Source organism: Pipistrellus kuhlii, unplaced genomic scaffold, assembly GCF_014108245.1.
Source record: "Pipistrellus kuhlii isolate mPipKuh1 unplaced genomic scaffold, mPipKuh1.p scaffold_m20_p_7, whole genome shotgun sequence".
NCBI lineage: Eukaryota > Metazoa > Chordata > Mammalia > Chiroptera > Vespertilionidae > Pipistrellus > Pipistrellus kuhlii.
This window is the reverse complement of record NW_023425573.1, coordinates 21,643,509-21,658,152: the sequence shown is the minus strand read 5'-3', so window position 1 is coordinate 21,658,152 and position 14,644 is coordinate 21,643,509. Positions and strand designations below refer to the sequence as shown.

General features: G+C 37.5%; 1 protein-coding gene across 1 annotated transcript in view; it reads right to left on the bottom strand.

Annotated features, from left to right (window-relative positions):
• NYAP2 (neuronal tyrosine-phosphorylated phosphoinositide-3-kinase adaptor 2) overlaps positions 1-14,644 on the bottom strand; it is a 194,451-nt gene that overhangs the window by 35,716 nt on the left and 144,091 nt on the right. Inside the window, exon 5 of the mRNA XM_045575473.1 lies at positions 4,122-4,328. Coding sequence (XP_045431429.1) covers positions 4,122-4,328 — 207 coding nt within the window. The remainder of the gene's footprint in view (positions 1-4,121; positions 4,329-14,644) is intronic.

Sequence of the window (14,644 nt, the reverse complement as noted above, 5' to 3'; positions counted from 1 at the left end):
ACTACTGGACCACGAAGTCCAACCCTGTCTCGGTGAATTGAGGGCAACAATGGCTCTGGAGGTGAGATCAAGTGGGCAGGTAGGCATATGCCAAGAGGGCAAAGGTCATCTGTCATCCCCTCATAGGCAGTTGTTCAATCAGGTGTCCTCAAGGTTTGCTGAATGAGTAATCAACTGAACCAAAGAACAACAAGCATCTACAATATTCCTATGCTTTAGGGGAAAAAAAACAAAAAAAACACATGTGTAAAATGCTTACTCAGGTGCTTGAAATGGACATTTAGACCGATCAGACAATCAGTTAAAAACATCTCTCAGGTACAGGAACAGAGAAATTTCATGATTAGCGAGTAGAGAAACACTTCTTGGGATTTATAAGGAAGGTTATGTGGGCAGATGACATCTTCGTAATTCTTTTTCCTTAGGTTTAGTATGGTAGTATGTTAACTGACTTTTGTAAATCTAATGCCCAAATTTAAAATCCCAGGAGTTCAGAGTATAGTTAAAGTATGGGGAGAGAGCTGTAGTATGGATCAGAAACCTCAAATCCATTTCTTGATTTCTCTACTACCTTTACCAATGAGTTTGGATAATTTATTCTGGATTCCTCTGGAGCTACATTTTGGTGACCTAAATAATCAATTCATAACAGCAGCCCACAGATACACAGGTTTTTTGTGAAGATAAAATGAGATAGCACCTATACAAGTATTTTAAAAGTGAACAGATGGCATATAAATATAATACATTATTTTAAACGGGTCATAGAGAATCCACAAAGGTGAAACATTTAAGTCTCATAATTCAGATTAACTGTCATTTGCCATCATCTTAGAGCAAATTTTGTAATTATATCAGGTTCTGTTTTCCTTAAGTGTGTGCATTTCCTGAACACAGTGGATCTTAGATGCCATCAGAAAACAACGTGATTTTTATCTCCCCACGAATCAGTTCCAAAGTCTGGAAAATCTGGTCTCTAGCCTTTCAGCACCCAGGTTCCCAGGCTACAGGCTAGAGATGAGAGTTCAGTTGAGGACAGCAAAACTCATGTTGATCACTTCCCTTGCAAGTTCAGCTTCTGTGGTCTCGTCTTTTGCTTTAGAATGTGAGAGTAAATACCTTCTATTATTTTGTAACAGGCTTTTATAAATAAACACTTTTGTTATTTAAATTTGTTAACTCACTCCAAGTCCTCCTTTTCTGGTTTGTTTCTCAAAGCCCACCCACCAGTATTAGGAGAAATAAAACAATTTCTCTGGGAAGATAAATTCTAGCAGACAGAGGGCAGTTTTCCAGAGAAATGAAAGTGGGGCTACTGGGAACCTGACTCACATTGCTCACAGAAGCTTCTCCAAGTGAGAATTCTGCCATGTGTTTACTCCCACAATGCAGAAAGGGAGCCTTAAGCTCTGGGGTGTGAAAATAGTGAGTAGAGCCCAGCAATAGGGCGTGGCCAATGTTCCCAGAGGAAATAACCAAGCCCCCAGTTAGGACTGGGAAGGAGAGCCCACTGTGCAGAATGACAGTCTTGAGGGCCACAAATGACACTGAAGTCTACAGCTGCCTGGGGCCACAGGAAGCAAATTATTCAATTCAATGTTTTCTTGAAAACTGAGCTCTATTTAAAAATTGGGAGACTTCTTACATAATGCAACTTAAATCTGAGAATGTTGAGCCTTTCTCACCATGAGCATCAGCTGCCACTAAGTAGCTTCTGTCCCCTAGAGAGCGCTGTGCCTTCCAGGTCACCTGCACTTCCATCACTCAGTCCTGATGTTTGTCAGTTTCCAATAAAATGTTCTTACAATGCAGAAATATGTCCCCACACCTATGCTTCTAACAGATGTGAAAATACATCACCTAGGCCAAAATGACTTCAAGTTTTAAGAAACATTGCGAAAATCATTTTCTTTGTTAGAGCAAAGGGCATTCTTAGGGATGTAATGTGCAAGCACAACCTGTCTGCTGTGAAGGAGGCATCTCTCCGGAGGCACTTGTCCATGCTACCTGCCTGTCCTCCAGGCACCGCAGTTCTCAGCCCGAAGGGACCTCTTCTCAGAACAGCAGAAACACACAAGGTTGCACACACAAAAGCAGGGGTCTTTTTAAGATTGTTCCATATAGGATTAAGCCAAAGCCTTCTGAGTTAACTTCCAGAAATGGTTCTTCAGTCCAGCTGGACTGGCAGGACCAAGTCAGGAGAGATCTATCTCAGCTTTTTTTCACCTCCCTCATCCCATATGGAAAGTTCCCTCTGTATGTTTCTACTCAGCTAATAATCATGAGTTTTTCAAAGACCTGATATAATCTTGGTTTAAGACTCAGATCCTCCATTTCTTTCAAGCCCAAACTAATTTTGTTATTTGAATGATAATACAGTACATCCATAGTCAATGGTAGAGAGATAATATAGTATATAATAATAATGAAAATAACATTTAATTATAACCTAATTTTCATTCAATAGTTTTGTTTCATAAAGAACCACAATAAGGTCTTTGAGTGACAGAGACCAGGTTTCATATAGATAATGGGGTGTGTGTATGTGTGTGTGTGTGTGTGTGTTTGTGTGTGTGTGTGTGTTCTTTAAAACCATTACAGAGCTAGATATAAGCTGCCTAGAAACTATTTGTTGAGTGATCCAGTTGTTAAATTCTGAATTTTTGTTAATACCATACTTACTTGTATAATTTCTACTTTCTCCCATTATTTTCATGAGCTTTTGGGTCCCCAGTCCACCATCACCTTCAAGAATCACCCTTCAGGGAATCCCTCACTTACTAACTAAAGTGAGTTTAATAATGTGCCACAGCAACCAGTGGCAATGTTAATTAGAATTGAAATCTGACACACTCATTTGTTTTACTTCAGCAATTCCTCCATTCCTCAAAAGAGCTGTTATGAACATTATCAAGTGGCTAAACCACTTTTGGTAAAGCAATAGTCTGTGACTGTGCGCAGTTTGTGTGTGTGTGTGTGTGTGTGTGTGTGAGAGAGAGAGAGAGAGAGAGAGAGAGAGAGAGAGAGAGAGAGAGAGAGAGAGATGAAATGCAAGTGTCAGAAGCAAAAGTTGACAGGCATTTATACGTAGAACAGGTGGAATCTCCTTGCCCTCCAGTGTAAGGTGTGTAGATGAGTTCTGAAGTATGATAGCAACCATACCTAGGTAAAAACTGCTGTTTGAATTTTAACACTGCTATTCTGGCTTCAGCACTTGCTTACTTGCTTAAACAATAGGGTAGTTGCCTCAGCTTCCACATTGAGATCTAGAGGCTAAGGCAATTTTCCTGTGCCTGTGGACCAGAACCACAGGAGATTGATTCCCACTGACTCAGTAGCTCCAGGAGTAGAAACTTCAGATAACCTTTAGAGATTAACTGCTCAGGTCTGCTTCTGTACTATTTGCTTTCGCAAGATAGAGCCACATTCCAATGTCCAGCAGGATGTGGCTGGGAACGACCCTGCAGGCTGTTCCCAGCCTTTAGAATTTAGAATTCAGAACAAAGAAAAATTCTTATGGTTTAGACTTGGGGTGTCAAACTCAATCAGAGAAGGGGCCAAAATCTAAAATCCAGCCTAAATCGCGGGCCGAATGGTTTACTGAACAGTCATAAACTGTCTTGTGATGGAAACGCAGCGGAGTGCAGTGATGACAGCGCGGTGCGGGCCACATTGCAAGGCCTGGTGGGACGGATTTGGCCCGCGGGCCTTGTGTTTGACACATGTGCTCAATTTTATTTTCTGTTCATTTCCAAGTTGCTTAAAATCTGTTTTGAAGCAAAAGAGGCATGAGCTTTAAATCCCTTGAACTTAATAAATGGAAAAAAACTGCTTTAGGCGCTAACTCTAGATAAAATTTAGGTTGAGATATTTCTAGTTATCAAGGCTGCTGCATCACACAGCTCTAAGAAACACCATTCACTACTCCATTGCCCATGTGAACGATGTTCCCTGGAGTGGTCTAACATATTATTAACTTCTGGTGTGTGAAGGGCTATTCGTGCTCTCCCTATGAGTAGAAAGAGATATCTGTGGATATGGTTCTCCAAGTGATAATTGCATGAAAGCAGTTTCCAGAGACATGAGGAGTTACCATCTATGTGGGAGATTATCTTTCTTACCTGAGCTGTGGTTTCCTGCTAACAAGGTGGGGCTCACAGAGCATCTTCCCAGTCTGCTGGTGACCACAGGTGGCCCTGGTGTTCCATCCCATTCCTGAGCTTTGACAGGCTCTCTGGAAGATGCCCCATGGTGTCCTTTCTCTTTGCTGTCCAGTTTTGGCAGTGGCTCTGTGCTGTGGCTTCGCACTTTGAGCTCCTCTGTTGATTCTGTGTGTTAACCAGAATTGCACGATTAAACAAGAGTCAAATGCTTCCCAGTTTTCTTTAAAAGTTGAAGAACAATTTTCTGAATGCTTTCAATATATTTTTAGAAACCTATATGTGTATTAGAGATTACAACATTTCAATATAATGGGGAGGAGTTCAGGTTAGTATCCTGGCAAAGAGCTTTCTCTTGGGAAGAGAAGCTCAGTGAATCTTGAGACTCCTTTAGTAACTCTTAAAGTGCTCTTTATACTCATTGTCTTTTCTGTCTCATCTTTTCTTACTCCACTGCTCACCGTGACATAATTCATTCCAGCCACTCTACTAAAACTGCACTTGCTAATATTGCCTTGACCTTTGAGTAGGCAAATTTAGAAGACACTTTAAATCCATCTGAAAATTCCTTGATACTCTCTTATTTATATCTTCAATTCTCTTAGCTTCCTGATGGCCCATCTTCCTGTGCTGTGTTCTATGTCTCAGGCCATTTCTGTGTCATCCATAACTTGTCTTCCATTATGAATCCCTTATATGATGGTTGTCCCCATGGGTCTAGCTTACCACTATCTCCCTCATTCTATCTTTTTGTTATTTTTATCTCCCAGGATTCAACTAGCAATTATCTGGTGTTAGTGATTTCTAAATATTTTATCACAAGCCTGGGCCATTCTCTGGAGCTTTAGACTAAAAACTTCCTGCTGGATAAGTCCCCATGGAAAACACAAGTTCAACATTTCATACGCTGACTGGCACTGTTTTTTTTCTAAACTATTAAGTCCTGTTGTCCAGCCAACCATCCAGCTGGAAGCATGCTCTCCTTTTCTTTAACTGCTATTCCCCAAATCCATCATTCAGCTGATTCTACACATTTTACTTCTGAATATCATGCTCTCTTTCCTGTTCCATTTTGTGTCATGTTTAATTCAGTTTCTATGGTTCAAGCTGAAATCATCACCCTTGAACTATTACTTTGACTCCTTAAAATATAAACTCCAAATTGCCAATGTGATCTGTTTGAAATGAAAATATTATCAAGTTTTATTTCAGAGAATGGTTGTGATAGTCATTCTGTAATGCATGCACAGAAGTATTTAAAAATACATGTAATAAAGATGGTTTTAAGAGTGCTGTCCCCTTGCTACTATAAAAAAATGTTATTTCATGGAATAGCATCTTACAAAAGACATAGAGAAGTGCTTGAAAACAAAATCTACCCCAAAATGCAAATCTACTCATAATGTACCCCTGACTAAAAATCCTTCCAGAAGATTCTTGTTATCCACAGAATTATGTTGACTCTTTGGTATGACCCAAAAGATTCTCCATCATCAACCTCTTTCCTTCCTCTCTAAGTTTGTCACTTTTCTAGAAATAGTGTATTATAAAAACAATACTAAATTGGTTATAATGTCTTCTTCTCCATCCCAGCTCTAGCAAAAACAATGCTGTTTAAAAAAGTATATATACCCTTATATCCTTTCTATGTTCAGTTAACTCTTCACAGGCCTGGTTACTTAATTCAAGTACTGTCTGAAGCCTTCCCCACCCATATGCCACCCTGTGCAGGTATATACTTTTTCTATGTATTTGCTCTTATCAAAAGGCTCTGAGTTCTTTAAAAGCAGGGTCTGATATTTGTTGTTGTTTTTGTTGTTGTTGTTTTTTTATTTGGTATCTCCAGTATCCCTAGCATATTGGCCCACAGGTATTTAATGAATTCATTAATTTATTAGGTTTCTTAACTCCTCCAGCATCTTTTCAATGTATGTAGGAAATATAACATTCCTAAAGGAACAAGAGAATCAAGTGAGTGTTATAAGTGTATTAAAGTGGCACAAAGCTGGGTGCAGTTTCAAAATTCTGGTTATCTAACAGTTACAAGTTGTAAAATTTACTATATTGAAAGTTTCATTCCAATAAGGCATCTTTGAGAAAGACCGAAGTGAAAAAAATTCACAGAAATGATTCAGAGGACCTGCATTTTCTTTCTTTGTGTGTAGGTTCAAATGTCCATGAACTTTCAGCCATGGGATAGAAATGTCGCACTCTGTTTTCCCATTACCTGAGTTTGTATGGCAGAGCCATAAGCAGCTCTGGGTAAAGAACCAAGATGCCAGGCTTTGCAGCCCTGGCCATGGTCTTGGGTTGGTGAAGCATGTCACTGAACACTCAAGTTTTTCCTTTTGGAATCTCATATTTCTTATCTAAAAACTAGAGACCCAGTGCACAAAATTCTTACAAAGGTAGGATCCCCAGGCCTGGCTGGTGATCAGGGATGATCTGTGGGGTGACTGCAGGGAAAGTTGGGGGCCCCTGCTGGCTCCCACCTTGGCTGGCCTGGGGCCTGAAAGCTGGAGGCAGCTCCTGCATTGAGCATCTGCCCCCTGGTGGTCAGTGCACATCATAGTGACTAGTCATTCTGCCTGTCATTCTGTCGTTTGGTCAGTTTGCATTTTAGGCTTTTACTATATAGGATGGAGATAATATCAGCTCTGCCTAACTTCCCCACTTTAATTAGAAGGATCTAATGATATTCTACATCTAAAGATATTTTGAAAATAAAGTGCCATACATGTTAAAAGTAATATTAAACTTAAATAAATTATAGCCATTTGTCTCTATGAAATTTTTAAATCTTTCTACATTTAGACTAGATGATCACTGAGAGACTGAATATACACATGGAAAACTGCCAGTAACATATAAAAATAGAGCTCTGAGCTATTATCTAGAGTAGCAGTACAGGAAGCCAACCTGCTATCTAAAAGTCAGACTACTCTCTCTAGCAAGCAAGTCAGGAAGACATACTATGTAGCACTTAGCCCAAAATAGCCAGGATTTTGGACCCAGTTTCCAATATAGAGCCAACCAGAGAAAAGTCAAATATATACCCAAAATTAATCACATAGGATGCCCTGCTTTTAGTTAGCCTGCTTACAGCTTCCCCAGGCCAATAGTCTCCAACTGGGGCATATCTGAAGCTCTCTCTCTCTTTCCCACCATAAAGATTTCTCACTCTTTTTCCTGCTTTTGAGTGCCTGCCAAATGTAAGTGCTGGTGTCTGACTGCCCTTGGTGTCATAAGCTCTGAGTAAATAGCCTTTACCTATGCTCATTTTTTGTCTTTGTTTACTTCCACATTGTTATAGTCTTTTCCAACTCCAAGATGCTATACAGCTATGTAAGCACATGCCATAAGTACCGTTCTATGAGCAGTACTTAAAGCAGGAGGGTCATCTCAGCAACAACCTCAGAAAAAATCTGATCTTTAAATGTGCCTGTGTATAAGCCCACATCCCAGTTACACTAAAATCAAATATAAGTCAAAATATTTTTAAAGTAATGCATCCCAGCATAACAATTACCGCAAAACAATTTAGCCAGAACTTGCTTTTCAGTGCCCTAAGTCAACTGAAATAAAACAAGTATCATAAAACAACATCTTAGATTATTTCCAAGCTTTTTATTCACAATTTCAAAGAAAAATGTACTCTGGCTCCCAAATGTCACAATCCCTAATGTTTCACCTCACCTTCTCTTCCAGATTCCAAAAAAAATCATTGAGATGCTCATTTTTTTTTTTACTGACTTCTATATTTGTTTCCACTATCATTAATAAATATTTCCCATTTTACACACACACACACACACCAAAGAGTCTTCTATCATTGGACTTAAAACTAATCAAACTGAAAAAATACCCAAAGATCGGGTCCAATAGTATATTTACAGATTAGGACAATTTTTGTGTGTGTATGTGAATCCTCACCCTAGGATATTTTTCCATTGAATTTTAGAGAGTGAAAAGGAGAGGGAGAAACAGAGAGAAATATCATGTGAGCTGGGGAACTACAACCAAGGCATGTGCCCTTGACTGCAATCAGGATCCTTAAGTCTGCAGGTCTCTGCTCTACCCACTGAGCAAAACCAGCTAGGGCTAGGACAACATTTTAAATACAAAAGGCTGAGGATGTGTGTCAAGACACCTTCATCAACTTCAGTTTCTTTGTTTTCATTGAAATTACTGGCATATGATTTGAGAATGAACCTGGTTTCCTATATATTCAGGTACAGCTTCCTACATTATGCATTTTCCAATTAAAATAAATTTTAAAAAATCTTCAAAATAACTGTTGAAAAGAGACAAATGGAAAGTGGACAATTAGTCTAAGAAATACATATAATAAAACATATTGACAGCTCAAAGACATCTATTCAGAGGAATAAGAACATATTTATCTAGGTCCATCTTTTTCAATATTTTCTTAAAGCCTGTTAGAAAAAATATTGTTTTAGTAACATAAACCTTCCTGGACAAGATCAATCTTAGAAAACTTTGGTACAGTTTTGTATGAAATCTAAGTTATTTTCACAGTTACAGCCACAGTGTGTAGCCTAGGGCCAACTACATAGATTGAGCTCTTTCTCTGCTCATCAATGAATGACTGAATGTAGACTATTCATCTAAAACCTGATTTTCACATTGAAGATGAATCTTGAATTGAAATCTTGCTGTGAAAAATGCATGCATTTATTGTATCACATTTGTCAATAAGCTTGTGTGTTCTGTATTTTATTGTCTTAAACTTCTTACAGTGTTTATTTAAGTTTTAAAACCATAAATAAAAATAAGAGACCAGGAACAATCTTTTCATGACCGAAATATTCTCCCCAGGATTCTCATCTATCACACCTCATGCTGCTAACTCTGAAGTTCCTTCTCAAATGTTTCCCATTTTCTGCCTCTTTTTGCTGTCTGTCTCTGGGTCTACATTTGTGTTTCCATCTTCTAACTCATTCCTCTCACTCTCTTTTTCCTCCCTGGACCCTGGGCCACTGTAATTACTTGGCTCCCTTGTCTGATAGCTTTCATCATCAGGTCTGACCCACATCTGATACTGAGCTTTCCCAAAATCTTTAATCCACTCTTCCTCATCAACATTCACTCTTTCAGCAATTAAATCATAGTGAAGATTCTTAAAAATCTCCATAACCTAAAGATTCCTCCCAAGCTCTGGAGACAAAGAAAATAATATTGTATTAATGGACCTTTACTTAGGGCTCTCTGGGAAACTCCAATGTGTTAAAACTGGCAGCATTATTCTTTCCCCAAAGTCCTTCTTTTTTTTTTGTGGAGAGTCATGTGATAGCTGATTTATATGTCTGTTCTTGCCATGTGACTGTAAGCTTCTTAAGACTAAAGACTCAATATCTAATAGAGTCTACAGTGAGAACAGACAGGGTGAATGAACTCATGCATGCCTGATTTGGAAAAGTTAAAGTTAGCTCATTATCTTTCACTCCTGGATCTAACCATACTTTTGACCCTGACTCACAGCCTCTCTTCCCACCTCTCCAATATCACAACACATAGGCCTATTTACATGAATCAATAATCCTCACTGACAAACATGAATTCATCACTATAACCAACATTATTTCCTTTGTTAACCCACAATGTTTCTAATTAACTTGCTAATGATAGAGCAGAAAACAAAATATTCCCTGAAGAAAATAAGTATTATTTTAATATGACCAGTAACACCATTTTCATAGAGAAATATAAGATCCTATTTTTTTCATTTTCTTGAAGTAAATGTTTAAAAGGATTAATTTGTCGTATCATTTAATTGTTTCTATAACATCTAGATGATTCAGATCATTTAGACAAGAGGCTTTTATATCTGTGGTTTGTGACTGCTATTGTATTTGAAATTTCACACTCTCACAATAGAGATCCCTTGATTACAAAATATAAACTCTGATTGTGCCTGGTAATACAGATACCAAAGCTCATGTTGCTGATGAGTATTTGAACTTTCTGTGGAAACAATGAATGCTCCTGAATTGTCCCCTCTTATTGGCATAATCAGCAGGATAAAAGTCCTATTCCAACTGCTAAACAATAAAAATAATGAAAGGTGATCAAGGTGGATTAATTAGGCAGAAAAGACAATACATTTGAAGTGCTGAAGGAGGCACTGAACTAAATTGCATTATCAGATGGGTATTAGATTCAGTCATCACATTTTAGAGCTGAAAGGGACATAGGAAGCCCACAATAGCAATGTGAAAAGCAAGGAGTACGTATATGTCTTTGCTGAGATGGTGTCCTGCCTTTGGGAGAGAGGAATTCCACCTCGTGGGAAAGCTTGGCCACCTATGAACATCTTTAATTGCTAGAAAGCTCTTATACAGAGCTCTAGTCAGCCTCCCTCCAGGAACCACCATTTGCTGGTTGTTTGTATGGTAGTCATGTTTCTGCAGCAACTCAGAACTAGTCTTTTTAAGTAAACGCCCTTTAGAATCCACAGTGAGGGAGACTGTTGCTCCTTAGCAAAGTCTTCTTCAGAATACAGATGTAGAACTCTCACTTTCCCGGTCACTCTGGCTTGGACACTAATTGCATGTCATAGTGTCTTTTCAAACTATACTGTCTGGAGCCAGCCAACCTACAGGTCCAGGTGAACACTGGAGTCCTCTCCTGTACATATGTCTATTATTCCATCTCCTGAGTCTCCAGGGAAAAGAGGGCAAAGTTTCCATGTCTCCACAGTGAAAGGGCACCAGGGAGTAGGGGCAATTTTTAGGGCTTTTTTTTTTTTTTTTTTTTTTTTTTTTAATTATTGCGTCTCTCATGTGAACTCTGTCATTGGGGTCAATTATGTCAATTCCAATATCAAAGGAATGCCTTCTCTAAATATAAATAGAGAAAGAATAATAGCTCAGGCATCTGGAGAGTTAATGATTTTAAATAAAATTGGAAAGAAAGACCATGTTTATGTTCAGAAAGCACATAAAGTAAAACCCTATTTTTAATAATTCGATGAGGCACAATCTACACTAATAAAAGAGAAATATGCAAATTTACCATACTTCTACAACACCCACTGCTCAATCAGGAGTGAGTATGCAAATTAACCTAACAAAGATTGCAGGTTAATTTGCATGCATGGGTGTGGAGCAAAGACTGAAGGCTCCGACCTGAGCAAAGACTGAAGAATGAAGACCGAAGAGGCTTGGCTTCTTGGCTGCGGCCATAACAAAGGCCTGGCTTCCAGGTGCCAGAGGAACACTGGTGCTGGCAGCCAAGGGAAGGAAGGCCAATTACATGAATCTGTGCAATGGGCCTCTAGTATTTAATAAAATAAAAAAATAGATTATGCACTTTGAAGTATAACAGAATATGCAAAGAATCCTAATAATTTTACAGGTATAAAAAAGTTCAGATTCTTTACACAACTTGCTCAAGGTCACACAAATGACAATTAGTAAAGCTCTGGTAAAGAGACAGGTTTCTTGGCCAAGCATAGCATGTACCTCTCACCATAAGACAGTGGAACTTCCTACTTATATTCAATAGTTCTTTTTTGTGGTTGTAAGAAATAACACTTATTTATAGTCATGCAATAATAATTAGAATTCCAAAGACCATGTTTGGCTTTTAAAAACTCTTTATTAAATGTCCAGGTATTTTAATTATTCCCCCCTTTTCATCAAGGTGTATAAAGATTGTGGAGATACTGCCAAATGATCTTTACCCAAACAACCTTCACTGAAGTCATCAGGCATAGCACCAATGCTGACCTGTTTTAATAACATGATCTTGAAGAAATTCTAGTACTTCAGAACAAAGAAACAATTTCTTCAGAGAATATAGTTTATATTTTCATTTTTTCTTATAATGCAGAAATCAAGAGCACTGTGGATAGAGACTAGACAGAGGCTGACCAAATCTGTTTGTCCTCTCTGGGGACCTTGTTAAACTATACTTCCCAGCATTCCTGGCAGTTAAAGGCAGACATACACCTAAGGTATGGCTGTGAGAATGTGGGTGAAAAGTATGTATATCACCTGCATCCTCCTTCTGTTTGCTGGGATTTTTTGAGGTCCCAGGTGCTGGAAGAGTCACCAGATAGAAACTTCCCAATAACTGTAGGGAGAATTGCCCATCCTACACTGAACCCCCTAGCTGATTGTCACATGACAGTAACATAGGTCATGGCCTATGGCACGAAATAGAGGCAAGGCATAGTATATTCGGCCACTGAGGTTTTGGAGTTATTTGGTATAGTAGTTGGACCCTCAGATTTTTACACATATTATTTCTCTTTTTTTTTTCTCCTGTAAAATAGTCTAAATATAAAATCCTTGAGTTTCTAATGAGGACAATATTTTTATTGGCATATGGACAGAAAAATAAAGAGCAGAGAGATTAGTTAAAATTGCCAAACAGAGTATAAGAATTCAGCAAGCAATGCTTCTCTCTTAACTCTAGTTGTAATAAAAAAAAAACCTGATGAATACATCTTTACTAATTATTTAATAAATATATTAAATCCTATGGCTTCAACAAGTATGTGCTTAATGTGAAAGTGGAGAGCTTCTGAAGTGGTCATTCAAACAGCTTATATACTTTACTATTCACTTCAATGAAGACAATGACATCCAATTTGTTTTCCAAATACTATTCTTCTAAAATAGTAGAAAAGAATAAAATTCCAAGAAATAATTAAAAAATAAGACTAAAACATTTTCACAAAGAAAATGTTGATGATTTCTTTAAAATAAAAAATAATTGAGATATAAATTAGATATATTTTGGGGGAAATTCAAAATAAAATACTTTCCAGAAATATAAAAACAGCAGACCATTCTGGGATGGGGTTGAGGTGATTGGGGGTTCCTTCTTAGATCAGTACAATAAAATATCTCTTCCTGGCCTTAGTTTTCTTAGATAAAATTATAAATTTGAAATAAATTATTTCTAAGCATCCTTCTAACTCTAAAACTTAATGCCTCTACAATTCAAAATTCGGACAAAAGGAAAATAGATCAATAACATTGTTTTGTCTATTCAAATTTATACTCCCACTGTATATTTCAGAATACATTTCTTCAAAAGGGAGAGGAACAATGGTTCAGGCTCCATAATAAATTTAGCTGTCTGGAAGGAAGGCTTTCTGTTAGGAAAGAATTGGACCAGAATTTACATTAAAAAGGAGAGATATATTAAGGAAGGTTTTAAGTGACAGGCTACAGAGTTTATATTTGTTTTTGAGGAGGCATGGTGAGGTCATCAGTATTAGAAGATTCTCCCAGGAGAAAATGTGTAAAAAGGAATAGGAGGAAAATGTCTGAGGAGTTATCCCAAGTCAAAAGCTCATTATTAGCACCATCTTGAAATCCACAGAAGTCCAGATAATACCATTTCCACATTATAATGTCACCAGTTTCTTAAACATCCTTTTCAATAGAGTGTGTCAACAGACACAAAGATTTGGAAATACCAAATAGTTTGAGGCGTATCTTTTATAAATAATTTCTAGTGTTTATATCTAATACAGATGAACTTGAGACTATTTACCAGATGAAGATAACTTTCTGACATTCAAAATCTATCCTCTGTTCAATGATAATTATTATTTTTAAATTATTAACCAGCCTCATTGTCTGGTCTTAACCCGAAGTCAAGATGTAGAAAAATACTAAACAAGGTTATATTGAGAATTCATTAAATAACTACCCTGAACTCATAGTAAATTCTCTGCAGGTTAATAAATAGAATATAATTATGGAAAATGTCCTTATTGTTCAACTACAATTTTTACTTCAAAATAGTGCTTAAAATGCAAATGTGTCCCCATAATTTACCACATTAAATATTTATGCCCACAGTTCTCCTCAGCCCCTATAATGCTAATGGCTGCCTTTCAGTTTCTTTCATATTTAGGACCTGACATTACTAAAGCTTATCTATTCTCTCTACATCAAATTCTTCCCATATTTGATAGAGAAACTGCTGATAAAAATATCTGAGGGGGGACAAATAGAATTCTAAAATACTTGACATACAGAGTTTTAAGGTTATAAAACCTTTATAACCTGGGCCAGGCACACATTTTGACTTAGGATGTTTTAAGATACTGCATCTTTTGACAAATTTCAAAATCATATGCCAACAGTTATAGAAGACCTGACAATGGAGTCCCATTCTTAAGTAGGACACAGGGTAGCAAATTAACATAAAGCCAACCATCTAAAAAAGAATCTTCTTAAAGAAAGGATGCCATAGGGACTCAAACATATGTGATTTTTATATTTTCCGTCCTCTCTACAGCCCCAGACATAGTAATGCTGAATTGAGAGCAGCATAGCACAAAGACCTCTGGATTTAATTGTTAGGAAAACTTGTCCCTGGTAATGGTTCTGCAATCATCTGGTGATATTAGGTATGCTTTCTCACTTTCTGTGTTTCTTTGTACTCATCTCTCTAATAAGAAATTTACTAATAGACCACCACATCTTTAAGATGCCTTC